This window comes from Nilaparvata lugens, chromosome 8 (assembly GCF_014356525.2).
Source record: "Nilaparvata lugens isolate BPH chromosome 8, ASM1435652v1, whole genome shotgun sequence".
NCBI classification, from domain to species: Eukaryota; Metazoa; Arthropoda; class Insecta; order Hemiptera; family Delphacidae; genus Nilaparvata; species Nilaparvata lugens.
Genome location: NC_052511.1, coordinates 17,507,533 through 17,534,712, shown reverse-complemented (window position 1 = coordinate 17,534,712; position 27,180 = coordinate 17,507,533). Strand labels below are relative to the sequence as shown.

The following is a 27,180-nucleotide window of genomic DNA, read 5'->3' as shown; positions in this document are numbered from 1 at the left end:
TCATACATCCCTATATGTATGGCATCTTACCTGTATGCTTTACTAATTACTTAACTTGTGATTATCCTCTTCTTACATTCTTACCGGTTAAATAAAAAGACTAAGACATTTTTAAAAACCACAGATTTATTGATAGAAAGACCGGTCTCGGTTGTTACACCATTGTAAACTGTTTATCAGAGACTTACAATGGTGTAACAACCGAAACCAGTCTTTCTAACTATCAATAAATCTGTGGTTTTTGACAATTTCTTAGTTTTTTTATTTAATATGAATAATAACCACAATATCAACTTCTCAACTACACAAAAAGATTCTTACCGGTATTTAACTTGAATACCTTTCTATAAATTTTCAACGGAGTGATCCGTGGTCTAGTGGATAGAGTGCTTGCGTAGCAGAATAGAGATCCCGGTTCGAAACCCTCTCAATACCGAAAGTTTTTTAACCAGATCACTCCCGTGTTATCGGATGGGCACGTTAAATTGTCAGTCCCGGCTGAAGTATGACAGTCGTAAGGCCCATTGACGGCTTAAATTATTTATTCAGGCGGTGGGACCTTCCCGCAAGGGACTCCCCACCAACAAAAGCCATACGAATTTACTTTATAAATTTTCAGATAGATTGCAAATAGTTTTTTTTAAATGTTCATAGACACCGCCTAATTGAGACATAGAAGACCCTTTGAACGCATGTCTTCAAAACATTTTATGTTCATTCTATGAAGAATTGTGTGACTTAATGATGAATCATAATCATATGCCTATTGATGGATCATATTCATATGCCTATTGATGAATCATATTCATATGCTTATTGATGAATCATGTTCATATGCCTATTGATGAATCATATTCATTCGCCTTTCCTATGTGATAGAGAGCTTACGAGAGAGGATGTGTTCAGTCGATAGTAATGTCAAACTACCATATAAGCTGGAAATCAATTTAAAATAAAACTGATAACTTTTTATAGCAAAATTTTACTGTATGTACTTGCATGTTCAGTCGATAGTGATGTCAAATTAAGTCGGGAATCAATTTTAAATGAAACTGATACATTTTTCTAGAAAATTTCGGATTTACTTGTCTGGAATATTTCGTCTTCAAAACATAAATGGTATAGACGAACTGAGAAATAGTCAACGGAATTCAAAAGTAGGCTATTTCTTGAAGAATGCAAACCCTTTTGGAATTCTGGATCCCAAACAATAGGAGAACTGATGAAGAAAAGGAGGGAATTGGCGATTTCATAATGGCAGCTGAGAGGTTTTGCGCTTCGTACAAGGCAACTGAACTTGACCTTTTGGTCTAATTGAAGCAACCTTTCTGAAACTGCAGCCGGCTCATGAGGGAGATATTATTGCGTGGCACCCTTTCCAGTCTTTGAATGAGCGAAGACAGAGAGAGACTGTTTATTTGCTATGGCAACTCGTGGGAAGTTTTTTGAGATTTTTTACTATCCCAACTGTAAGGGAGGGTTGTGAAGAATGCTAGTTATGGTTTGCTGACTATATTATTTTCTCGAAACCCCTGTGTCATTATCAACACTTCTATGAATCACTGCTTTTTACTTATCTTTTTTGTAAAGAATATATTCATTCATTCATAAAAACACTTCACTCACTTGGGCTACTTTTTAACAAATTAATAAAGACAATATAAACATTTTAAAGTACCCTTCATTTGTTAAAACTTTAAAATAGTTCAACAAGTAGTTTCGACCCTAACTTAGGTCATTTTCAAGTATTTCCAATATAGTATATTATACTATAGTATATCAGTATAACATCAGTTTTATCTGTATCGTGAATAAAAAGCGAAATGGCACTCACTCACTGACTGACTGACTGACTGACTCACTCACTCACTCACTCACTCACTCGCATAACTAAAAATCTACCGGACCAAAAACGTTCAAATTTGGTAGGTATGTTCAGTTGGCCCTTTAGAGGCGCACTAAGAAATCTTTTGGCAATATTTTAACTCTAAGGGTTGTTTTTAAGGGTTTAAAGTTCGTCTTTCAGCATGTATATTCTTCTTCTCCCTATCTCTTAATTATAATTGAAATTTCCATATCATATGTTACTATAGAACTATAATCTAGATAGAGTACCTCTTCGAAACAGTTGTTAACTGGCAACTAAATTAATAATTTTGTCAGGTTGGCATTAAGTTGAGTTGACTTTGTTAGGTTGGCACCAAGTTGAAGATTTAAATGCATTTATCGCGGAAAAATTGATTGGGCTCTGCTACTTCAATCCTGGGAATATTATATTACTAGCCGTCAGGCTCGCTTCGCTCGCCATATCCGTTTAGCCAGACGTTTAGTCTGGACCCCCGACTGGATCGTCCTAACATATGATAAAAATGCGCTCGCCTGCTGATCTCATTCTAGAACGATCCAGTCGGGGGTCCAGGGGGCGGAGCCCCCTGGCTAGACGGATATGGCGAGCGAAGCGAGCCTGACGGCTAGTCGTGAATAAATGAATGAATTAATAAAAACAATATAAACATCTTGAAGTACCCGGTATTTTTTAAAAACTTAAAAATAGGGTATCAAACTTTTTAAAAATGAAGGGTACTTCAAGAGTTTTGTATTGTTTTTATTAATTAATTCATTTATTTACGATACAGATAAAACTGATGTTATACTGTTATACTATAGTACAATATACTATATTGAAAATACTTGAAAATGACCTAAGTTGAACATTTTCAGGCGTTATCAGACGACGTTTTTAGAGTCGGCAGGGCAGTTGGAATTTTCAATTCGAAAATGACCTAAATTAGGGTCGAAACTAGTTGTTGAACTATTTTATTATTAATTATATTACATTAAGTATATGATTTTTTATTTTTATTTGTCTATCTGTATTGTACTGGTCTGGATTATATTATAAAGAGCTGTATTAATTCTAAAATCATGTTAAAATATAGGTAAGAAATGTTTTGAACTCGTGGCTAGAGCACAAGATTTCTTTTTCTAGCCACGCCAATTATTTAACTACAAATTATTTATTCATTTTCATGTAAAACTGTTGTTAATTGGTGAATAAAATTTGATTTGATTTTTTTTTAAATGAAGGGTACTTCAAGATTTTTATATTGTTTTTATTCATTCATTTATTCACGATACAGATAAAACTGATGTTATGCTGTAGGGTATTATTCTATTAAATTAATATCATCATATCCTAAAATATTTGTTTACTACAAATATTTAATTTTTACTTTTAATTTTAATTTTTTTTCTAATACTATAACCTGTTTTGTAAAGACTTTCCTCTTATTTTGTTATATCATATGAATAAGATGATTTCTCCATATTTTTAGGTATGTTCTTGCTGCCCTTGTTACTCACTTATTACTTGTTACTTTAGTAGTCTTCTCCACAGTCTGTTGACAAGGGAATCGTCCCTAGTTTCCTGAGTTTTTAGGTGTTGTCTTTATAGGGCCAGATCATATTAAGCGTTTTTCAGGCGCCAACCCAATCAGCCAATCGGAGAGCTTCCTGCCCTGTTGATCTCAAAACGTCGTCTGAAAACGCCTGAAAAACGCCTAATATGGTTTGGCTCTAAGAGAGGCATATCTCAGACAGACAGAAATCATACAGAAAAAATTGGCATCTTCAAAATAATAATATTGTAATAGTTGATCTCCCATATTTGATTTATTTTAGGTAATCATTAGTTTTGCTGAAGCAACTTTTCATCGTCTCTAACGTCTCTTGACTTGCTCATATTTTCAAGAAGGTTTCTGAACTCTCACATAGAAATTTCTTCTCCTCTCCACTTAGTACAGGCGCTAGCTAACATTGAGCATACATGAGAGAGGCAGAGAATTTGACTTCGGATTATTGTTAGGGGGTCTTTAGTGTATGTGAAACTTGATGTCGTCACGTCCCTGGGTGGTCGACAGATTGGGGGGAGGGGGTAAGTTGTAAAAAACGCGCGCTTATAAAATCGCCTGTCCTGCAGTTACTATTCATAGTACAGCTTTGTCTTTTTTCGTAATATTATCTACATATAACTGGCTCTCAATATGGTCCTCTACATTTTTGCGATAAACCGCATAGTTCTTCCGAAAAAAAATATCTCGAAAAATGTATTTTTTTATTATGGACTTTTTTTATTTCTCGAATATTTAAGTCGTTAGCCGACTTAGAGGAAAATGTTCCCAATAAACGTTGTAGGCCGTTTCTTCTTGAATCCAATGATGCATATAGTTTGGGGCTACGATCATAGATGCGGCGGTGGGAGGGGGATAAGTAGCACTGTTACACTGCGGCGCGGTCCACCCCTATGATTAATGCGCGTAGCGGCCTGCCTATCGCATCGCTCCCACTAGTCTATGAGTTCAAATTATGTATTTCAGGAACGCTATCTTCTGTATTCTCGGTCGCTGAACATGATTTTTCAACTCTCAAGCCTCAATAATTGATAATATTCTCATCATATTCTACAAATTATGGTAAAAATTACAAACTCTAAATTACCTAACTATAGATTGAGAGAATCTGAAATGGATCTACTCCATGACTTCCCTACTTGTTAGTTTCTAGTAGTGTAGCAGTGTTTTGAGACTACAGCTTATAATTGCATGGCTATTTTTATGATATATCTTATCTAACAAGGAAACCCTATAGTCATGAAATAAGATCACCTTTATTAAATAATCTACAGAATAAGTCCAAACTAAAATACGGTAGGCTACTTGATTATATTTTTTTGTTTTACTATTCGTTTTGCTCTACATAATCTATCACTTGCACATCAGTTTGAATTGTTCTGAGCATTTCACTCCCATTCATTTATTCAAATTCTTTGTTCTATAACTACAATAGCTTTTGTACTTTGAAAACTTCCAAGTGTCATCAGTTAAGTGTTAGACATGTTAAAATACGTAGATCGCGTGTAGTGCATGATATAATCTCACTTTTAGTCCAGTCATTTAGAATCTCATTAGTCATTTAAGTTGACAGTCATCACCTTCGTAGATTTAAAGGTTAAAGAAGTCAAGTAATTAGTGATAAGTTTTGATCTGTTATTGTCTCTAAGCGGTTTGCATCGTTCACAACACTTAACCACTTTATGGTGGTTCGAAAGCCACCTAAAGCATTAGGTCACTTTTAAAAAAAAACTTATAGAAACTTATCAACACAAGCAAGATGTGGTTATCACTACCTAACCTAGTGGCAAAAACGGCATGTTACTTCACTTTAATTAATTTAGGTAAGTGACTAATCAAACACTAGGCTAAACAGCTAATTTTCGTCGTAATTTAGTAGAAAGGCTTGTTTATAGTGGCCGATAAAATTATTTGAATAATCGGAATTTCATGGAATATCAGTAGCAGTAGGGCTATTTCAATTTCTATTTGAATAATATTAGATTTCAAAATCTTTAATATTGATATTCCAATCTATTAAGAGTACGGTATAGAAAACACTACTATTATTGACCGAATGAAGTGAGGTCTAAGATTCAAGTCGACGGTTTGGCATTTCTCTTATGTTTATATGTTTATATATTTATATTTTGCGCATTTACGGCGAAACGCGGTAATAGTTTTTCATGAAATTTGACAGTTATGTTCCTTTTTAAATTGCGCGTCGACGTATATATAAGGTTTTTGGAAATTTTGCATTTCAAGGATAATATAAAAGGAAAAAGGAGCCTCCTTCATACGCCAATATTAGAGTAAAAATCAGACTATAGAATTATTCATCATAAATCAGCTGACAAGTGATTACACAGATGTGTGGAGAAGCCAGTCTATTACTGTATTTGTATAAGGTCTATAGTTTCAATCAAAGACATTAAAGAGGTATGCATCTATAAGCTGGGTTTACACCAAAGTTATTAACAAAATGGTTATAACTAATCCTTATAAATTCTATTAGATTGAACGGAAGTTGACAAACACATAAGTTCATCATGTGTATGATAAGTTATGTTCAATCTAATATAATCTAAAAGGATTGAGTTATTAACATTTTTTAAATAAATTTGGTCTAATCGCAGCTTTAAGGTCTTTGGTTTCAATATTTTGTTTTGCAGTCATGGTATTATTATGCGTGCCCATCAGTATCAATATTCTCACATTCGAAAAAACTAATTTAATAGGTAAATAAAAGTAAACAAATGAACTAAATAATGCTGGAGAAATTATAATATTTTTGATTCTAAAAAATTAATTTTCATAAGATAGAAAGATCATCACGGAACTGGATGAATTATATCATATGAAATACAAATTCAAACGTGAACTGAGTTTGTTAACATTTAAACAGTTGACATCTGGTACTTGTGGATGAGAATACTGTGTGAGGTCTACTGTTCACAGAACTACTACTCTATGAAAGAAGAATGGATCAATTTGTTCATACTAAAAACCTAAATTACTGAGATTTATGGAAGAAAATGTTCAGCATTTAATCTACATTTTTTTATAATCACAATACATGATGAATGAATTACCAGAACAGACTTCAGTAGCTTACTATATTGGTAAGATGATTTAAATTATTCTATGTCCTAGCATAGAGAAACTGATTACTAATTATAAGTTAGCTATAATCTTTGGTCCTAGCTTTGAAGCTTCTGGAGTTTGTTACTGATTATGGCCATTATGCCCACATCACATAAGGCTTGCGACTTGGGGGCCCAGGTGTCCAATGTCCAATCCTCTATACTCATTGTCGGAATATTTTGATATGGATATGAATATAATTAGTAATTATTTTTAAATATACGTTCCATAATGTATTAATATTAGGTTGGCAATAATTTTAGTGTATGATATATTTGAATTATATATGTTTGTAACATTATTTATGTATGAGCTGAATCATATGATAGTCAGTGTTTCTGATTGTTTTTTATTATTGTATTTATTGAACATTGTGACGTTTCCGATTGTGTAATCTATACGCTTGAAGGAATAAAATCTATTCTATTCTATTCTAATGATAAAAGAGCCAGGTGGAATGATTGCTGGAGTGATATCTTACCAAACTTGCAAGTTCTAACTATCCTATAGTGGAAAGAACAGTTATGTTGATTTAACGTCCATAAATAATAAATAACTTTTCCTTTTTATTCACTCTAATCAACTAGACTACATTACATTAGTTAGTTCGGTCCTCGGTGTAAACGACATTGCCATTCAATTAGTCACGCACAAGCCTAGGGATCAAGTGGACTTCATGTTTAGCAGAAACAGAAACATTTCTATTGCGTTGTACACATTGTTATTCCATTAAGTCTATAAGTAGGCCTATTCCAACAAATATTGTATCCTACTATTCATAATTTACTGTAGCCAATTGTTCTATGGAGAGTCAGACAATAAACTGGAATTAACAATGGAGTTACTGAATAAAATTTATCGTTATAAATATCTATATACTAGTTGTTCTGTGAACAGTAGACCTCGCGCTTAGTGAGTTACATTGACCTGTTGTTATGTTTTCTCAAAAATTAATAAATAATTTATCAATTAAAAATGTCTAGAAAAATTCTAAATAAACATAGAGCTTTCTGTCCTATACCGTACCGTGACGTGTCGTCCCGGAATGTGAGTGTGAGCGCTGTTATCAGGTCTGGCTGCAACTGTCTACAACGTTGATGGAAAGATACAATTTTCAAGATGTTCGATGTTTTTGAACGGGTAGTATTATAGTCAACTGTCTACTAACGTTAATGGAAAGATACATTTTCAAGATGTTTAATGTTTTTGAACGGGTAGTATTATAGTCCACAAGACAGCTGATTTATGATTAATAATTCTATAGTCTGATTTTTACGGTAATATTGGCGTATGAATGAGGCTCCTTTTTCCTTTTATATTATCCTTGAAATGCAAAATTTCCAAAAACCTTGTATATACGTCGACGCGCAATTTAAAAAGGATCTTACCCGTCAAATTTCATGAAAATCTATTACCGCGTTTCGCCGTAAATGCGCAACATAAAAACATATAAACATTCAAACATTTAAACATATAGAGAAATGCCAAACCGTCGACTTGAATCTTAGACCTCACTTCGCTCGGTCAATTATAAATAAATATTTATAAATATTAAATATAAAATGAATAATTATTTCTAAATATTTATCGTTATTTAGAGATATACTGTCTGAAATGAGGGAAAACTAGTTATTGGAGATACAGTAAACAAAACCACTTGCCATAGATTTTTGTTGGTAAGAACATTGATCATTGTTATTTCACGAAAACGTAAGTAGAGTTGCATAATTTACCCCAAAAGGTGTGTTTTTACCTTTCCAAAAAATGAAAATTCCCAATTTTATGTTGTATTATTTAAAAGGTATAAAACAATAGAGATTTTCAAATCTTATTAAATTAGTAAGAGAGAATTATTGGAATAAATTTTTTAAATACCGTATATAGGCTAGTTTTCAAATGGTTAATTTACTGATCAAACGACTCGATAAGAATTTTACTGTCTCAACTTCCATCGTGTGTAATAAAACCAATTTTTATTGTAATTTTAATTGGTTTTTATTTATCGAATTTTGATGCCCAATTGAGCTAGTGGTTGTTAGTAGGTTTTAGCATAGAGTAAAGATATTGATATTATTATTTGTCTCTGGTTTTAGTAGGCCTATTTGAAATGCAGCACATAAATTAGGCTATATAAAACAGCAAACTTTACTGACGATTATGATTGAGTCATCTAACAATGAGCAGATCAAATCCATTCTAGTTGACCAAGTGATTTTGTGCGAGAACCGTTGAGTGTTGTAGCTACAATTTTCCTATCAAGAATTAGAGCGATCAGTCATAGTGGCACCCATCAAATCTACGACAGCCTTTGTTGAGCTTGCAGGAATCAGATTTTCATCCTTGATTAGCGTGGGTTAGGCCTTGAAGTTCGCCTGACTCAGACTTTATCTCTCTCTCGCTCTTTGATGTGTGCCTAAGTCCTTACTCTTATTAATAAATCAAAAGATCAGCAACATAATCTAATAACATGCACGAGTTGAAGGATATACAACATGCAGAGTAGAAAGAAGTTACATTATAAGTTTGATTGAATACGGTACCAAGTTGAAATAATATTATATGGGACTGCAATCATAAGATTCGCCAATATTTCATCACTAAAAATCTAAAAGTTTTCAATTATTTACTTAATAAATTGACTGCATGTCGTGTTCAAATACATAAAAAAAGTGTAAAAATCTATATTATGGAGTGGATATTCCACTATTTCCACTATTGGACTACTACTAAGTACAATATTTTTACTTTCTTTGCCCTATTACCATAGGTAAAAAAGTATTGCTTTCCAAAAAAAATTAAGGTACCCCAATTACAAATTTTCTATACGTTTCCAAGTCCCCTGAGTCCAAAAACATGATTTTTTAAAAATTATTCATTTACGGTAGCCGATATTGGCACTGTAGGTAAGTTTACTGCTAATATTTTCTCCTTATTCATCATCACATCATCATCTTTTTTACATTCTCCGTCTTCTTCTACTACTTCTTTATCATCTTCTTCTTCTTCTTATTCTTCTTCTTCTTCTTCTTCTTCTTCTTCTTCTTTTCTTCTTCTTCTTCTCTTCTTCTTCTTCTCTTCTTCTTCTTCTTTTCTTCTCTCCTCCTTCTTCTCCTTTTCCTTCTCCTCCTCCTCCTCCTCCTTCACCGTCACCTCCTCCTCCTCCTCTCCTCCTCCTCCTCTCCTCATCATCATCATCATCATCATCTTCTTTTTCTTCCTCTTCTTCTACTTCTTTATCCTCATATTCATCGTCGTCTTCTTCTAATTTTTCTTTATCATCATCCTCTTCTTCTTTTCTTATTCTTCTTCTTCCTCTCCCTCTTCTTCTTTTTCTTCGTATTCTTTCCTTTATCCTTATTTTTCTTCATCCACTTCTACCTCTTCTTCTCGAAATTACCAAATACTTTAATTATAATAGAAATCATATTAAGATTTTATTCGACTATTCGTGGCCACACAATAAGAAAATAAATCAGTTATTGTCTGCAAAAGTCTGAAAGTCTTGGAATAATTGCTGTATGCTGCAAAGTTGCAATGCCACAGTAATGAGAGTGCAAGTGAAGTCATTGCTCTGACCATCGACCACATTCTTTGTCGATGCTTTTATAGAATAAAATGAGTGGATAACATGACAGGTCTTGGCGTCGACCGCCGAGTGACCAACTGGACAACTGCTATTCAGCAAATAGTTGTTGTTGCGTCTGCTTCAATGCATGTTCATGCGCTGGCCACTGGGCAGTCACACTAATCCACGCGGAATAAGTGAAGAACAAAAAGAGACAATGAACGAGAAGAATACGCTAAAAGGGGAGGAACTGGTTTGGTAGACCACAACTGGTAGAGGAAGAAGAGAGAGGAGGAGAAGAAGAAGATTAAGATGAAGAGAAATAAGAAAAAAACATAAGAAGAAAAGAGGTCTACAAAATAATCATTAGGGGGGAAAATAGGGTGAAAAAGAAGAGAAGAGAAAAGCGCGGATTTCTCCCATTCACGAAGAAGAAGAAGAAGAAGAAGAAGAAGAAGAAGCAGGAGAAGGAGATGAAGGAGGAGGAGGAAGGAGAAAAATATGAAGGAGGAGAAGATGAAGCAGAAGAAGAAGAAGAAGAAGAAGAAAAGATGTCTACAAATAATAATCATTAGGGGGAAAAATAGGGTGGAGAAGAGAAAGACAAAGAGAAGAGAAAAGCGCGGATTTCTCCCATTCACGAAGAAGAAGAAGAAGTTGAAGAAAAAGAAGCAGGAGAAGGAGGAAGAGAAGGAGATGAAGGAGGAGGAGGAAGGAGAAAAATATGAAGGAGGAGAAGATGAAGCAGAAGAAGAAGAAGAAGAAAAGATGTCTACAAATAATAATCATTAGGGGGAAAAATAGGGTGGAGAAGATAAAGACAAAGAGAAGAGAAAAGCGCGGATTTCTCCCATTCACAAAGAAGAAGAAGAAGAAAAAAAGAAGAAGTTGAAGAAAAAAAGAAGTTGAAGAAAAAGAAGAAGAAGCAGGAGAAGGAGGAAGAGAAGGAGATTGAGGAAAAGGAGATGTAGGAGGAGGAGGAGGAAGAAGGAGAAATATATGAAGGAGGAGGAGATGAAGAAGCAGAAGAAGAAGAAAAGATGTCTACAAAATAATCATTAAGGGGAAAAATAGGGTGGAGAAGAGAAAGACAAAAATAAGAGAAAAGCGCGGATTTCTCCCATTCACAAAGAAGAAGAAGAAGAAGTTGAAGAAAAAGAAGCAGGAGAAGGAGGAAGAGAAGGAGATGAAGGAGGAGGAGGAGAAGAAGAAGAAGAAGTTGAAGAAAAAGAAGCAGGAGAAGGAGAAGAGAAGGAGATGAAGGAGGAGGAGGAGGAAGAAGGAGAAAAATATGAAGGAGGAGGAGATGAAGATGCAGAAGAAGAAGAAAAGATGTCTACAAAATAATCATTAGGGGGAAAAATAGGGTGGAGAAGAGAAAGACAAAGAGAAGAGAAAAGCGCGGATTTCTCCCATTCACAAAGAAGAAGAAAAAAAGAAGTTGAAGAAAAAGAAGAAGAAGCAGGAGATGGAGGAAGAGTAGGAGATTGAGGATAAGGAGATCAAGGAGGAGGAAGAAGGAGAAAAATATGAAGGAGGAGGAGAAGAAGAAGAAGAAGAAGAAGAAGAAGAAGAAGAAGAAGAAGAAGAAGAAGAAAATAATGATGAAGATGAGAGAAGAGAAGAAGAAGAATAAGGAGGAGATGGAACAGAGGAAGGAGGAAGAAGAACATGGAGGAGAAGGAGAAGAATTTGAAGAAGAAGAAGAAATAGAGTAGAAGTAGTCAAACTAGAAAGTAGAAATATATAAATGGAATTAGTAGTAGAATTAGAGTAAAAAAGCTAGATAGCATACTCATCGGGTAATAATCGCCTTTCCAATTCAATAATTAACTACTGTACTGTTACAACCGAAACTGCGAACTTAAAATTAAACTTGTGGTTGTGGTTGTATTCAAATTTATTTATTCATGAAATAAGTATATTCAAAAAAAATAATAGTGTGACAATGTAGTGAATACACTCCCTGCTTGGATGATTTGTGAAGAATATGTGAAAGAATATATGTTGGCATTTTTAAGAGAAATATTCATCTCAAAAGCTTTTGCCACAATGCAGAGAAGCCACCTGCTCACTCTACTTGCTTGTAGACGGCAACGCTTCATCCCTCATGTCAGAAATCTCAACTGGGATATTCTATTACGGCAAAGTAATATTATAAAATTAAAAGTAAAGTATATTATATTAATTAAAAGTATATTATAAAATTATATTAGTAATTTTAAAGCAATGTTATATTGCGGTGAAGCCAATGAGCTATAGTGAGGTCCACGTTATAATGGCAGTGGATAAAGATAGGAGAATAGCGATGTCGATTCTCTGCATTAATTAATTATATTTCTACACTGTCAAAAACATAAGTGGCATCGTTGTGGACCGAGAAAAGGATAGTACCACCGGCTTTGTTGAATGATAGACAAGGATAGCAAAACCAAAGTTGAACAAATACTGTCATTATAACGTGGACCTCACTATAGATGGAAACATTTTCGAAGCATACCTACAAGATATCAAAACTAGTATTAAAATACTTCTGCATGAATCAAAATACATTTTCGAATTACTGAGATGTTCCGGTTTCAATCTTGGAGTAGAGTAGTATTTATATGTTAATCGTATCATTTGTATGTAAAGGAGTTTATATGATGTATATAAGTAAATCGTGAAGTATGAATAATTAAAAAATTAAGTTTATATCTTGTATGTGGTGAAGGTACAGTTTATGTATAATACAGTATAGTATACATACAGTATAAGTATCTTGTATAAATTATGGTTGTGGTGAGGCTATATTCTCGTTGTAGAATTGGTGTTGTTTAACAAGTGGACACCCGTCCAACGGCAATACTAAGCCCACGTCAATACAATTGGACATTTAATAATCAGTGAAGAGTTTCATTTTAGATCATCCAGTAAAGGAAAATGTGAACAATTTAATTCATTTTTACATTGAATGAGTTCAATGATGAGTCAGTCATCAGTAAAATTGGAAGCTACAAGGAATTAATTTTATCAGGCTATGAAAAATTAGTGGAATCAACCATTTTCAAGGATGTTTACAGTATTCAACTGATATTATTCACTGAACACATAATTTTTACAGTTTATCGTGTAAAATCAATGATACACCGGAAATGACTTGTAGGTACCATCATAATGAGTGATTTGCATAATGGAGTAACGCTACAGTGCTCAACAATACTAGTTTATTTTTACAGCATTGTAAGTCCGCAGTTGTAGGCTATGTTTGTTCAATAACGTTCCTCTTTTAAATAATTTTTGAACGAAATCATGGTACAGTAGTACTTTTATTACTTGAAATTTGATTAGTATTTTATTACCGTACTCAATTACTGTGGTACGGTACATAATCTAGTGAGTTTGGGCTTCATTCTTTCAATGTCAAATTATTTTTTAATAATTAAATATTTTTTATAATTATTTATAAATCATTTTTTCAATGTCAAATACATTTAAAAATGTATCCACTATTGAACATTCTCATACTCAACTTGCATTCCTAGTAAATTCAGAATCCTGCAGTATATTACTCTATACAAAATATATTTATTTCGGATCCTCTACTTGCTTTGATACTTTTATCATATGTAGATAAATTATATATCTCATTAACTTATATATGCTTCTTCTCCTGTTGCTCTTCCTCCATCTCTCCTCTTTCTCCTACTCCTCCTCCTCCTCCTTTTCTATATCTTCATTACTGCTTATTACAAGTTTCTAACAGTTGAAACTACAGTACTACTGTTTGAATTACTTATTGCAGTAATATTACTGACTGTTCCCAACTTGCCTGCTCGAATAACTTACCTACTTATTTATGATTTGATTCCCGATCACTCTTCCTATTTATCATGGATAATCCCTATAAATCTCACCCCTACACACAGACGTTCTTGTAGGGGAATTCCTGACATTCATGTTTTGTACTGTAGCCCGCATATTGAATTTTGTCGAGTAAAGAAATTTTGACTTTGATAATTCAGGCATCTGAGATGAGGTTTCTACGCAGCATTCAAGGATACTCAAGACGAGATCACATAAAAAATTAAACAATCTGAAGTGAGTGCAATGTGCAAACAAGCAGACATTATAAAACAATATAGATTGAAGTGGACAAATCACGACCTGTGCCGTATATCACTAACGCGTCTTCCATTACAAGCTTGGAAATTGCAGCTGTATGGAAAAAGAGACAGCGGTGGATTCCGTAACAGGCTTTACAAGCCTGTCCAAGTGTCCATCATGGATGATGATGATGATGACTTTGATGATAGAAAAATTACAACGTTCACTCTTGTAAAGTTTCTAGGAATGGAAAACTATTATATTAATTTGTCGAGGCATGATACAGCGAGTTTGAAGAACATAATACAAGCGCTAGTAAAAATCTTCCGGAAATATCTTTGTGAAAAGTTGTATAAAACAAGGCGTTATTCCTGTAAAATATTCCTCTTCTTACTGTGTGAAGGAATCAGGTCCGATGTTATGATGCTTTGATTGTCTCAGGGAAGGAAACTGAGCGATTATGGCGTATTATTTTCGACGCAACGCTTGTATTATGTGAATTGGTTCTCTAGTTAAGTATTGTTGTTATGCTCTAGTTGTTGTTTTTGATGGTCAAGTTCAGACTTGTTATAATGGCAGTGGAGAAAGATAGGAGAACATCGTTGCTGGTTCTCTGCCCTATCACTGCCTTCAATAGAGAATAACTGATACCGGACCGGTATATCTGATGTAATATCAACTCTTCATTCTTGCTAAAAATAATCAATTATATTTCATTCGTCAATGACTGAATAATAGATTTTCATCATTGAGATTTAATATTTTGTGGATTAATTATATTTATACATTGTTAAAAACGATCAGGCTACGTTGTGGGGGTGGAGAAGGATAGCGCTATATGCTTTGTCGAATGATAGACAAGGATAGCAACACCAATGTTAATCAAATACATTGTGGACCTCACTATACCGCCTAACAGCACAGACCCGTATTCAACCTGTCATTGCTCGCACGGGCGCTCAAGCACGCACATTTTCGCGCAAGTGCGCAAAAAATTGAATGAGTGCCCCCTTGGGCAAAAAGCTTGCTCAAACTGGTTTCTCTTCATAACATCATCTTCACCTGTGTATTGTTGTGTACTCCTGTCAGGCAGTCAGGGTGGATAATCGAAATCGAAATCTTTGTTCTGGGATTTTTGATTCGGAGCGTTGCTGAGGCGATTATTAGGTTCAAGGCTGGTTTCCGAATGCCCTAACCACAAAGTATAGAAGCTGATCATTACTTTGTGCCCTAACTATGTGTTAGGTCGAAAATTGCAGCATCATCCACAATAAAACTAAGTTTTCTGGTTCTAACGATATGGGCAATGAAAGTGATTTAGATTATCATCTATTCCTATTAGGTTCGCTTGAGGAATTCTCAGTGCTTGATCCACAGACAGGAACAGTAATTGAGTGAACAATATTTTTGGCTAGTAGAAATATATGTGATCCTACACCCGATTTACTTCCCACCAAAATTTACAAGACGATTTATTTTTGAAATAACATCAACAGGCATATAAATTCCTGTAAATTCATATATGGACATTTTGGTTTAATAAATATAAAACCATAAATTCACATCAATTCATCACTTGTCTAGTGAAGAAATAAATGCTCGTATATGTGTTATCAAAATAGATAGATAGATCACTTTTTTGAAAAGACTTCTGAGTCCTCCAGAAGCAATACAATTATTGTCAAAATAATACTCTAGAACATAATAGTAACATATGGATATTATGCATATTGCCAGTAGAGCCAGAATGTTATTATCACTTTGCTTAATATTATCACATGATCTTGTTAATTTTATTGTACTGTATACTTCTAAAATGTTGTACTTTTGTTAACTTTATTATTGTTTTTATTTTGTGACTGTAAAATTATTTGGAAAATAAATAAATTTCAATCATTATCGAAACTCTTGTGTCGCGGACTATATCGCATGTCACTCATCATATGCTATGTGTAGCTTTAAACGATCAAACTATTAAATAAACACATTAGCTAATAATTGAATAAATTACAAATAAAAGTCATGTTAGGTCCTTTACTAGTAGTAGTACTGTAGTATAGTTACCGTATGTGGTAGGGTAATACATGAATAATTTACCGGTAGTAAGCTTAGATATACAATGGTGAAAGAATATAATCAATATTGTTTATATGTCAATATTGTACTATTAAGTAGCCTAGTGTTTCAACTCCTCTTCTAAACACAGACTAGTTCCATATAAGAGAAGTAATTATTTTCGAAGAAATTTATTGTTTTTCAGAAAATAAAATGAATTTTAATAGAAAGTCAATTATCAATTGTTATTGGTTGAATATAAATAATTAGTCTTACTGCCGGTTGCACAAAAGCCGGTTAAATTTTAAACGTGATTAAACCCACGAGAACCAATCAGAGAAGCCGTCTTATCAAAAAGGCCTTCTCTGATTGATTCTCGTGAAATTAATCACGGTTAAAATTTAACCGGCTTTTGTAGAACCGGGCCTTGGATATCTGCAAGTATCATTTCTCAAATATATGTAAATGTGCAACTGTCATTTTTAACTAGAGATTCATAGATCAGTTTTATAGTGCGGTGTCATCAATGTGGAGCACGGCATTCCACTAGCTAAAGTACACAGTGGTCTGTGGAATGTGTTGTTTCTGTGAACATTCATTGATAGCATGAACTCAGGAAGTACTTACTCTTTATGTGTCTAGACAGTGTTGATTATTTCCTCCTAAGCTATCAGAAGTCAATCAGTTTAATCAGAGATCACATAAATAATATTACTTTATGGTTTCTATTACTATTTACTTACTTTATGTCTTAATATACTAGTAAAGACTTATCACTTGTTTGGAATTTGGACAATAATTATTCTTTCTATCGTATTGAGTAACGAATAGTCTAAAGGAAGTCCTCACGTTTTCAATTCCAATCAAACTATTTTTGGAATTATTTCACAATATTCAACCTCATACTCGGTCTCAAGAAAAATAAATTGCCTTTGAAGATTTAAAATCGAAACTGTCTTTCAGCAAGTTCGTGTTATTATCTTTCCTAGCTGACAACTCATTTGCATTCTGTGTTTTTTCATGTGTTGTCAAGGATCTATGAAAATGAAAATTCATTTTTGACTGCTTCATTTCCTTAAAAAAGCTTCTAAAAATTTACTCTTATTTCACTTCAGTATTGAACTAGCAACATTCAACCAGAAACCTTTCTAGACTATCATATTTAATGCCTGATGAAATTTAAAAAGTTGGAATCAACTTTTCAAGAAGGTGTTTTCCTCAATACAGTAGTCTAGACTAGTCCTGACTTGAAGCTTATCTTAATTGGTTGCTCATCTTTCCTCAATATTTTCTCTGAATATCAATGAAGATTAATTAGCATGTAACTGTCATCTATTATTTTGGCTTTTCTTGAAATCTTAGGTTCACATTATTTGCTTAACTAAAATTGAATCAAAAAGTTCTTTTCAATTATGTGATTTTGATCTCCTTTCATTTTATTTTGATAATAATTTTGGAGGAAGTCTAGTAAAACGTAAAAATTTAAAGACTTTTTATTTGAATCTTTTGAAATTTGGGATTTGCCATACAGTTATCGTATTGATTTTTATTTTCTTGTTTGCGGATGACATGTTATTGCTACATCATGAGTCAGTCATGACATGATCTTGTTATTATCTGGAATTAATTTAATCTGCCGATGTTATCTCATTTCAAATGTGAATCCTTCTCAGTACAGAAATAGTGTAAATATTGTGAGTAACATACTTATCAAATGAATTAAAATTTATTGTGACACATTTTTCCATAAAGTAAATATATCTCGGCACGTGCATTATTTAGTAGCTACATAAAACAAGAATGTATGCTTACATGCTGTTGCATTGGGCAAAATTCCAAAATACATCAATAAAACTGTATGCAGGACAAGAAATAATCATCCACCTTTTTATTATATTGCTTTGAAGGAAGATAAATCTGGCTTATCAGGTTATTTTATTATGTAGACTGTTTAAATTTGGCAATTTTGCTAGAGATTAGCATAACTGTGCTATAATTCCGTTATGACTCAAGAAAATTATTATTTTTGTATTTGATTTTAGATTTTGGTGACTAATAATATAATACAAAGACTAATATATAATGTTTATAAACTTCAACCCAGAAGTTGAAATTAATGTGAATGTGATAGAAAGATGAAAAGTTTCATCATTAATTAGCCTTCCTTAATTGGGGTTATCTTTCAGATAAAATATAACTACAATTAGATAGGATTTTCTCAAAAGAATCTTTTGAATAATTAAAATAAATTGAATTATTTGACGCTAAGTTGATAAACAAATCATCTTTCAAAGTTATTCAATTTTGATGACTTTGTCATGTTATGTACCTCAAATAACACAAAAATTGAATTTTTAATCATAAGTCATAACTTTATTCGTCAGTAAAATCAATTCTCCGATTGTATTCTGATTTACTAAGTTATTAATTTTATTAGGTACCCAACAGAGTGTAGAGTCCAGTAAAAATGCTTATAATAGACAATAATTATTGAAGGTACACTTTTAAAACTACTTTTCTTTATTCAAAAGAATGTCTTTTAGAATACTGAATAGGTACTGTACTGATGAGAGGTGATTACCACCTTAACAGTGGAAACGTTCCACTCAGTAATTTGTATGGAAAATTTCCAGAAAAAAATGTTAGAGGTAGTGTTATTATTTAGGGAATACACGCCTGATAAAAGAGGTAGGTGAAATATTCATTTCGTTTGCTCTGTTATCGAATAAAATTGAAATATCTTGAAAGGTGTACCTAATTATTTTTCAGTACCTACCAATAATAATTTTAGTTGTTTTTCATGATGTCATCATTACGTATTTGGAATATGAATGAATTCAAAACTTCTTAATGAATTTATCAGTAAAATTCATTAGAAATTTAAATTAAAATCAAATCAAATTTATTCACTTGAAATTCATACAAAATATTCACAAAAGTATAAAATGACAAGTTACAAGAGAACAAGATACTACTTACAAATAGTACTTTATTTTGAAAATGAAAGTATGGATTTTAAATGAAAGTAAATGAATGAAGTAGTGGTAGGCTATTTCATCCAATTAAGAATAATAATTGATAAATTATATTGAAATAGCCTACACTACTTCAATACATTATTTTAAAAATAATTCAATTTTCTATTTAACAATAGAAATTTTAAATTTAATAATATATTCTAAATAATTCTATTCCAATTTAATTTATCAATTATTCTCAATTGGATGAATTACATTCTTCATTTATTTCTGTAATTTTATGATGATATTGATTATGAATAGCTTCATGTTAATCAAATTAAACACAATAAAACAGCATATTTTTCATAGCGTATTATACACAAATGTAGGGTATTGAACCAAATGTTTGATACAAATATGGTTGTAAATTGAAATTTCAATGTTTTAAGGACATTCTCATTTATTTTCAATTGCCAACAAATTCTGCTACATGAGCTCATTTTGTTTTACATTTAATTTGACAGCGCTCTCATGCTTTAACATTGGAAAAATGGGAGTAGCTTCCGGCCTCCCAAATAATGGCATACGTCTGGTCCACGTCTGTGTATTGTATCACAACTCACTGATACTATTTAGATGCTCATTGTTGAATTTGGGACATCCTGTCCATCTATTTATGTCCATTCATTATTAAGTCAGAGTCAGGTCCCAATCCACTGTGAGATCTCTTTGGCTTCATTCAGTTCCCAACCGTTCACCGAACTCCGAACCTATTATCAATTTGCTACAAGAAAAAAATTGCGTTTAAATCAAATCGACCATATATTGTATGTAATGTAACGTGATAAATAAATAACTGAAACTTCAAGATAACAAATTTATTGTTACAAAAACCGCTCTACCAAGGAAAAAATAGGTTGAAATAATTTTTTGTGTAGTTGAGAAGTTGATATTGTGGTAATTATTCATATTGAATGAAAAAGACTGATTTATCAGTGGTTTTTAACAATTTCTCAGTCTTTTTCATACAGGTTGAAATAAGTTATAGTTATTCCATGAGAGTTCCCCTTTTTTATGAAGTAAATCAAATTGTTTCCATTGCCATATAAAGAAAAATAGATGCACAACATTCAATATAACTTCAAGAACATCATCTGAGCTACTGTATAAATTTTATTTGTGGTCAGCGGTGTGTTTTACCGCTAGGTTGTTATCTTGTTACATTGAACTAGCAATTCGTTGATTACTTATGACGTCCATCTTAATTAGGAATCAGTCTCCTTGCTAATTACTTGATTATAGAGTTGGTGACCCACAATTAGACGTTCGTTCACTTGTAGTGCTGGAACAGTTCTGCATCGGAATAGTTATTGACAGAATCCAAAGTCAGGGCAGTGGACTGTGAATGATAGTTGGTATTAATACCTACAAATAAATCTCTGAATTCTGTACATAAAAATACTGATAGCTTGAAGTGTGGTAAGTACGCCAATAAAAGACAAAATGAGTCAACAAGATGAGATTTAATAATAATAAAATAATAGGCAGATGGCCACATACAAAAACAAGTGTAAGTAGATTGAATCGAATAAAATCTTGAGACAATTACAACATGTAATAAAAAACGTTAGAGAAATACAAAATTTAAATGAAATTAGGTCAATGACATTAATGACCATTGAAGCCTGACAATAATCGAAAAGGTATTATTAATTATACCTGATTTGAGAATATAAATTGAGTGCTACAATGAAAAAGTTACTGCTGCAAAATTCAATCTTAATGATTTATAAAAAGGAATAGTAATAAATGATAATGAGCTGTAGGTAGTGCTCGTTAAAAAGAAATGGTTAAATGTTGATTAATACTAACAAAAATAATCTAGAATGATTGGATGTTTCGGTCGACAATAGGACAGCTAAGTAAGTTCAAAAAAATGAAATTGCCTTGGTCGGCATTAACACAAGTAAGTTCAAAGGTCAATGTCATATACATTGAAATAGTTGTTAATATAGAATACATTAATATAGGCGGCATAGGCCTTCAGTGAATTAAATGTCAAGTTAGACATCAAATGAACAACTCAAATATGGGAATATGCTTGCAAGCCAAGCGTAGCTATCAATACAGTGAAATAATTGTTAATATAGAATACGTTAATATAGGCGGCATAGGCCTTCAGTGAATTAAATGTCAAGTTAGACATCAATTGAACAACTCAAATATGGGAATATGCTTGCAAGCCAAGCGTAGCTATCAATACAGTGAAATAATTGTTAATATAGAATACATTAATATAGGCGGCATAGGCCTTCAGTGAATTAAATGTCAAGTTAGACATCAATTGAACAACTCAAATATGGGAATATGCTTGCAAGCCAAGCGTAGCTATCAATACGTTAAATGTCAAGTTAGACATCAATTGAACAACTCAAATATGGGAATATGCTTGCAAGCCAAGCGTACCTATCAATACAGTGAAATAATTGTTAATATAGAATACATTAATATAGGCGGCATAGGCCTTCAATGAATTAAATGTCAAGTTAGACATCAATTGAACAACTCAAATATGGGAATATGCTTGCAAGCCAAGCGTAGCTATCAGATACAGTGAATGAAGTACATATTATAACCTTGATGTTATGTAGGCCAGTGCTCTCAATGAGACATGCACTGTAGCATATTGAATTCATGAAGATAGGCTCGATTGCCAAAAGTATGGACAATTAAATGTTTTTAATTGCCAAAAAGGTTGAATGATAGCTACAAAAATTGTATGAATGCACATAAAACTGTTTGAATTAGAAATAGAGAATGTGGTCCAGTATAGACACGCTGTAGTATTTTCATTCAGTTATGTAATACATGTGTAAATGAAAGTTAAAATGTGTAAATTAAAACTATTTACGTAACCTGAATAAAATTTTGAAGAAGAGATGCAGCCAGGCAGACAGGCAAGGAATCCACGGTACCCAAAGAACAGGACATCAGCAAGCGATGATGTGATCTGGCCATGCAAAGACAAGAATGGAAGCGTCCAACAGTAGGCGAATAATCCTAATTTCGAAGAATAGAATAAACGAATTAATTTGAAAGAATAATTCACTTTTTAAAAACGTTCCGTAGATCAGATGAATATGGATGAAAAGTTTAGACCGGGAGCGAAATGCACTCTCCGACTATACTTGATCAAAAGACAAGGAAACAACTAATGCACGGCTGAAAAAGGGACATGCCAGATGTATTTGAAACGTAAGTAAAACGTTTACAAACGTTTGGTGAAAAAGTAGCAAATATCTAGAAAGTAAGATGCCTAAAGACAAAATAAATTCCAAAAAATTGAATAATAAAAATATTAAAATTGAAACGACGAATAACACGATGAATAATATAGAAAACCAACTTGATTGGGGCAGTGACGTGGAACCCTGACTGTGACGTCACTGGCCAGTGCAGACGGACAAAATGACGACATGATGTCTACGTAGTAACGGAACGAGTAACAAGTGGAACCGTTCCAATAAATGCTTTGTCAGATTTTACAGTTATTGATAGATAAATTGAGCTTAAAACTCATGAGAGTTTTGTAGATAACTGTAGATAATTTGTAGATAACTGAATACGGGTGGCAGAATGTTGTTCTTAGTAGTAATCAAGGTCTATAAATACAGGTCATGACACTCGTGTTCCTTATGGAGCGGCCATTATGTGGGGTCTTTATGGCGGTACATTTAAAATATTCCAATCTGCTCATAACAAAATCATGCATTATGTTTTTAAAAACAATATTCTGGTTCAGATAATATGTAAATTTAGGTTTTCGATTTTTTAATAATGAAATTTCAATAATAAATGGTTCAATAATTCATTTTTTTATTATTGAAAATTGTTGTTATTCTTGTAACTTGTTATGATTCATAAGGCATTGGGACAAAAGGCAAACCTCAAAAAGACTTCCCAATCTAAAAATCAACAATTCAGTTCCTAGTTGGAATCTAAATATTATTATTCTGTGGGAAGAATTTATTTTACAATTCAAAGCCAAGCAATATTCCTTGAACAATATAACAAAATAACACATCATGTTGTTCAATCTATAATGACAGCTGATAAATTTGAAAATTGTGGTGAACTAGAACCCCATAAAATGACGATTTTGCAATGCATCACGGGATTGTGTCATGACCTGTATTTATAGAACTTGGTAGTAATAGCTATTGCATAGCTGTTATGGAATTAGTCATTTTGATCCCATGGAAAACAAATCATTCACTTGAAATTTATTTTAAAAATTCTTCACTCTAACTCTAGAAACGTGTAAATTTGTCAAAGAAATTTCGGTGATTCTCTAGAAATAAATTATATTCCAATGAAAATTCACATAGGCTATATATCGGATTGTTGTAAATAAATTGTAAATCCAGGTACGGTATTGGATACTATGTCTGCAATTTGTAGATAACTGAACTCGGGTGGCAGAAAGTTGTTTTTCACATATTTGTTTCCTTTTTTGCAGTAGAGCAGGATGACGAAACAAGTGACGTCGCCTGTGTCTGACACGTGTCTGATGACTCCGACCAGCGACACGGCACCGATCGGGGACGACAAAGTCCGCATGAAGAAGCAGCTCGGCTTACTGGAGGGGGTCGCCATCATACTGGGAATTATTTTTGGCTCCGGTAAGTATACAGTATTTAGTTAAGCATAGAGAAAAGACTAATTTAAAGTAATAATTAGTCTCTATCCATGACCATTCATGAAAGCATTGCTGGATAGATTGCGTCAAAATGTAAAAACTTGATAACAAAAACTAAGTTCAAGATGGGAGGTCAGTCACAAGGATAGTATATACTATTCTACTATTCTATATGTATAGTCGTCGTCGTCTTCCTGCAAGGATTAGGCAATTTGCCTGTTCCGACTTCAAACTCACCATCACATCCATCTTTTACGAGGTCTTCCCACACTTCTCCTCCCAACCGGGTTATACAACATGACTGCCCTGGGAATCCTGTCGCTCTTCATTCTTTCAACATGATCTTTCCAGTTTTGCCGATTTTCTTCAATCTTCTGCCATATGGAGATTATGTTGAGCTCGCTTCTTATATCGACATTATGAAGCCTATCTTCCCTTGTGCACCCTTCTACTACTCTTTAAAACTTCATTTCGGCAGCCTGTAACCTACTCCATTGTTTCTTCTTAGGTATCCAAGATTCAGAGCCATATAAGAGCGTTGGTATAGCCATAACCTTATAGAATTTAAGTTTTGGTTCTTTCCTGGCTCTGTTTCTCAAAGTCCTATTTATTGTTCCACAAATGGATTGGAATCTATTCAATTTCACATTCAAGTCTTGGTCCATTTCATAGGTTATATCACAACCCAAATACTTGTTCCAGGACTTTATTAAAAAGTGCTACCTTGTAAAAATTATAAATAAATAAATTAACGAGGACTATTTTAGATCCCAATGGATATTCTCCCTGGAAAGCCATCACCTTCGTTTTATGTATAGTCTATATACTTACTATACTTGGGTCAGTCATACAGTTAAAAAACACTGTATTTTCCTTCATCCAGGGAGTAGAGTGCCTGACTCACTTCTTTAATATTTTGAGAGAAACATGTTTGTACCTTTTAATTGCAATTTAAATGTTATATTCAACTTGAGTGCCCTCTCAAAGATATTCTCCTTCTGCTCACGGAAATACACCGGTATCCTGTTGGAAATCTTGAGAGCACGGACAGGGAAGCTATTATGCGATCGAGTCAGTAGGATTTTCTTTTAGTAGTATGAATAATGTTATATACAGAATAGCGCCGGGGAACATGAGATTCTGGACATTAGAGTAAGGTTGTTTATTTCTAACTAGTTGTACGGCTAAAAGCTAGCCGTTCATCATAGCAGTAATTGAGCAATTAGCTGGATAATCTCACTTCTAATCTGAGTGTAAGTTTTCCTCAACAAATAGCTAACCACAAAGCTTGGGAGCGTAGTATTTTACACATACAACTGGAAACTAGACATTCAAGACTCTAGATTTATCAATACGAGAAGATTAATTTTGCTGAGCGTCTCTTATGATTGTTTTTTTTTTCACAATATTGATGGAATAGTTTCAATAGTTTTGTATGTATCAATGTATAAATAAATACTACATTATTTTTCCAAGATTGAATATTGAAAAAGGTTTTCAATCTTGAAAATTTAATTGAAATCAACAAAACAGTTGATTGGGAAGAGTTTTACATTCCTTTCACTTTGTCCAAATGAAATGTAAAATAATGTCCATAAGAAAGCAGCTATTAAATAAATAGAAGGTTGTTTCATTCATTCACGGATAAACCATACAATACAACTACAAATACGGAGTTACAGCTAAATCAAGGGGCACAATATTATTATTTTCAAACATTAAAATCCTATAGGAAAGGTGCTATTATGGGAGTATTATAATCATTTTACAGATCGTTTCATTTACCAATTTAAAATCAAAATTTCCTTTTACATTTTTCGTTAGTGGTCTGTCCTCTAAACGGTAAATGTCAACTTTATGAGTACGGTACCGTATACTATTTATAATTTCCTTTTAATAGGGCTACTTTTCAATCATGTTGTTTTTTTTTACATAAAAATATGGTGCTTGTGATTTTTCTATATATATTATAATTTCCTTAAAACACAATAAAAGTTATTAAGTACAGTACCCTATTATTTCATCACAACAATACTAGTTTTAAATCTTTAAGAGTCATTTTCAAGTGTAAATCAAGGGTACTTGATAACTTTCAATGTGCTTCAATAATTACAGTAGAAATAATTATTATTAAACGAAAATCCAAATTAAATGCTTCAATAATTATTATTAATTCATTAGCATTTGAATAATTGTCATATCTCACTAATTTCCATCTGTAGATTGGCTGGCCGCTATGGCTTCGTATAAAATGAGCGCTGCTATCCAGAGATTGTCAGTTTGGTGTAAGGGTAAGCATTCCTGACCGACAATTAGGAGGTACTGGGTTCGATTCCCGGGCTGACAAATAATTTTTGAATAGTAGCGCTCATAGAATTTCTATCTAGCTGTTTACCCTGTTGTCAATATTTGCAGTAGCAGAAGTCTTCGGGGTGAATTGCAGCATTTAATTTGGATTCTCGTTTAATAATAATTATCAATTCATTAGTATTTGAATAATTGCAATATCTCACTAATTCCCATCTGAATTACAGTAGCCCTAGAAAGAACAGTGAGTATTTATGATTTCCTTTATACGTTTGATAACACAGCCCAACAGTGGTTTTGGCGCTGAAGTGTTTTGAGTAATTCATTTATCACATTGTGTACAAATACTTAACATGAGGAATTATATGTGTATTTGATGCGCTGTATTCAAATATGGCATCAGTTTTTTCTAACAGCTGTACTTTCTTTTCCAATTTTCATGTTTTTCATATCCCTATACGGTAATAATAAATCAAGATTTTGCGAAATTCAAGTACAAAAATTATGTACCTTTTGTAATGTTGCAGGAATTTTCATATCGCCGAAAGGAGTCATACAGGAAGTGGGTTCAGTTGGCCTGTCGTTGGTAGTATGGGCGATGTGTGGAGTGCTGTCTATGATAGGCGCTCTCTGTTACGCCGAACTGGGCACTTCGATTCCCAAGTCGGGTGGAGACTATGCCTACATCTATGAGGCGTTTGGACCACTGTTCGCATTCCTCTACTTGTGGGATGCCATGCTCATATTTGTGTAGGTAACAACTAACAATTCTGAAAAACATATTCTAAAAAAAATATTTTATGTTTTTAAGTATAGGAATAAAGAATGCTAAAGTAATATTTGATTTTATGGGAGGAGATGTTGTGTTATTTCTCTATAATTGGAAGAATAAAACATAATATATAGTGTGAATAAATGTATGCCTTCTCATATAAGTGTAATAATTGTTCGTGAGTAAATGAATAATATCAATTC

General features: G+C 33.0%; 1 protein-coding gene across 2 annotated transcripts in view; it reads left to right on the top strand.

The window, feature by feature from the left end:
* LOC111047591 (large neutral amino acids transporter small subunit 1) overlaps positions 1-27,180 on the top strand; it is a 46,124-nt gene that overhangs the window by 2,280 nt on the left and 16,664 nt on the right. Inside the window, exons 1-3 of one of the 2 annotated variants that reach the window (XM_039434125.1) lie at positions 5,011-5,233; positions 23,719-23,881; positions 26,733-26,955. In XM_039434125.1, coding sequence (XP_039290059.1) covers positions 23,728-23,881; positions 26,733-26,955 — 377 coding nt within the window. In that variant the 5' untranslated portion in view covers positions 5,011-5,233; positions 23,719-23,727. Of the gene's footprint in view, positions 1-5,010; positions 5,234-23,718; positions 23,882-26,732; positions 26,956-27,180 lie in introns of those variants that run through there. The other variant, XM_039434124.1, reaches the window with a different exon arrangement.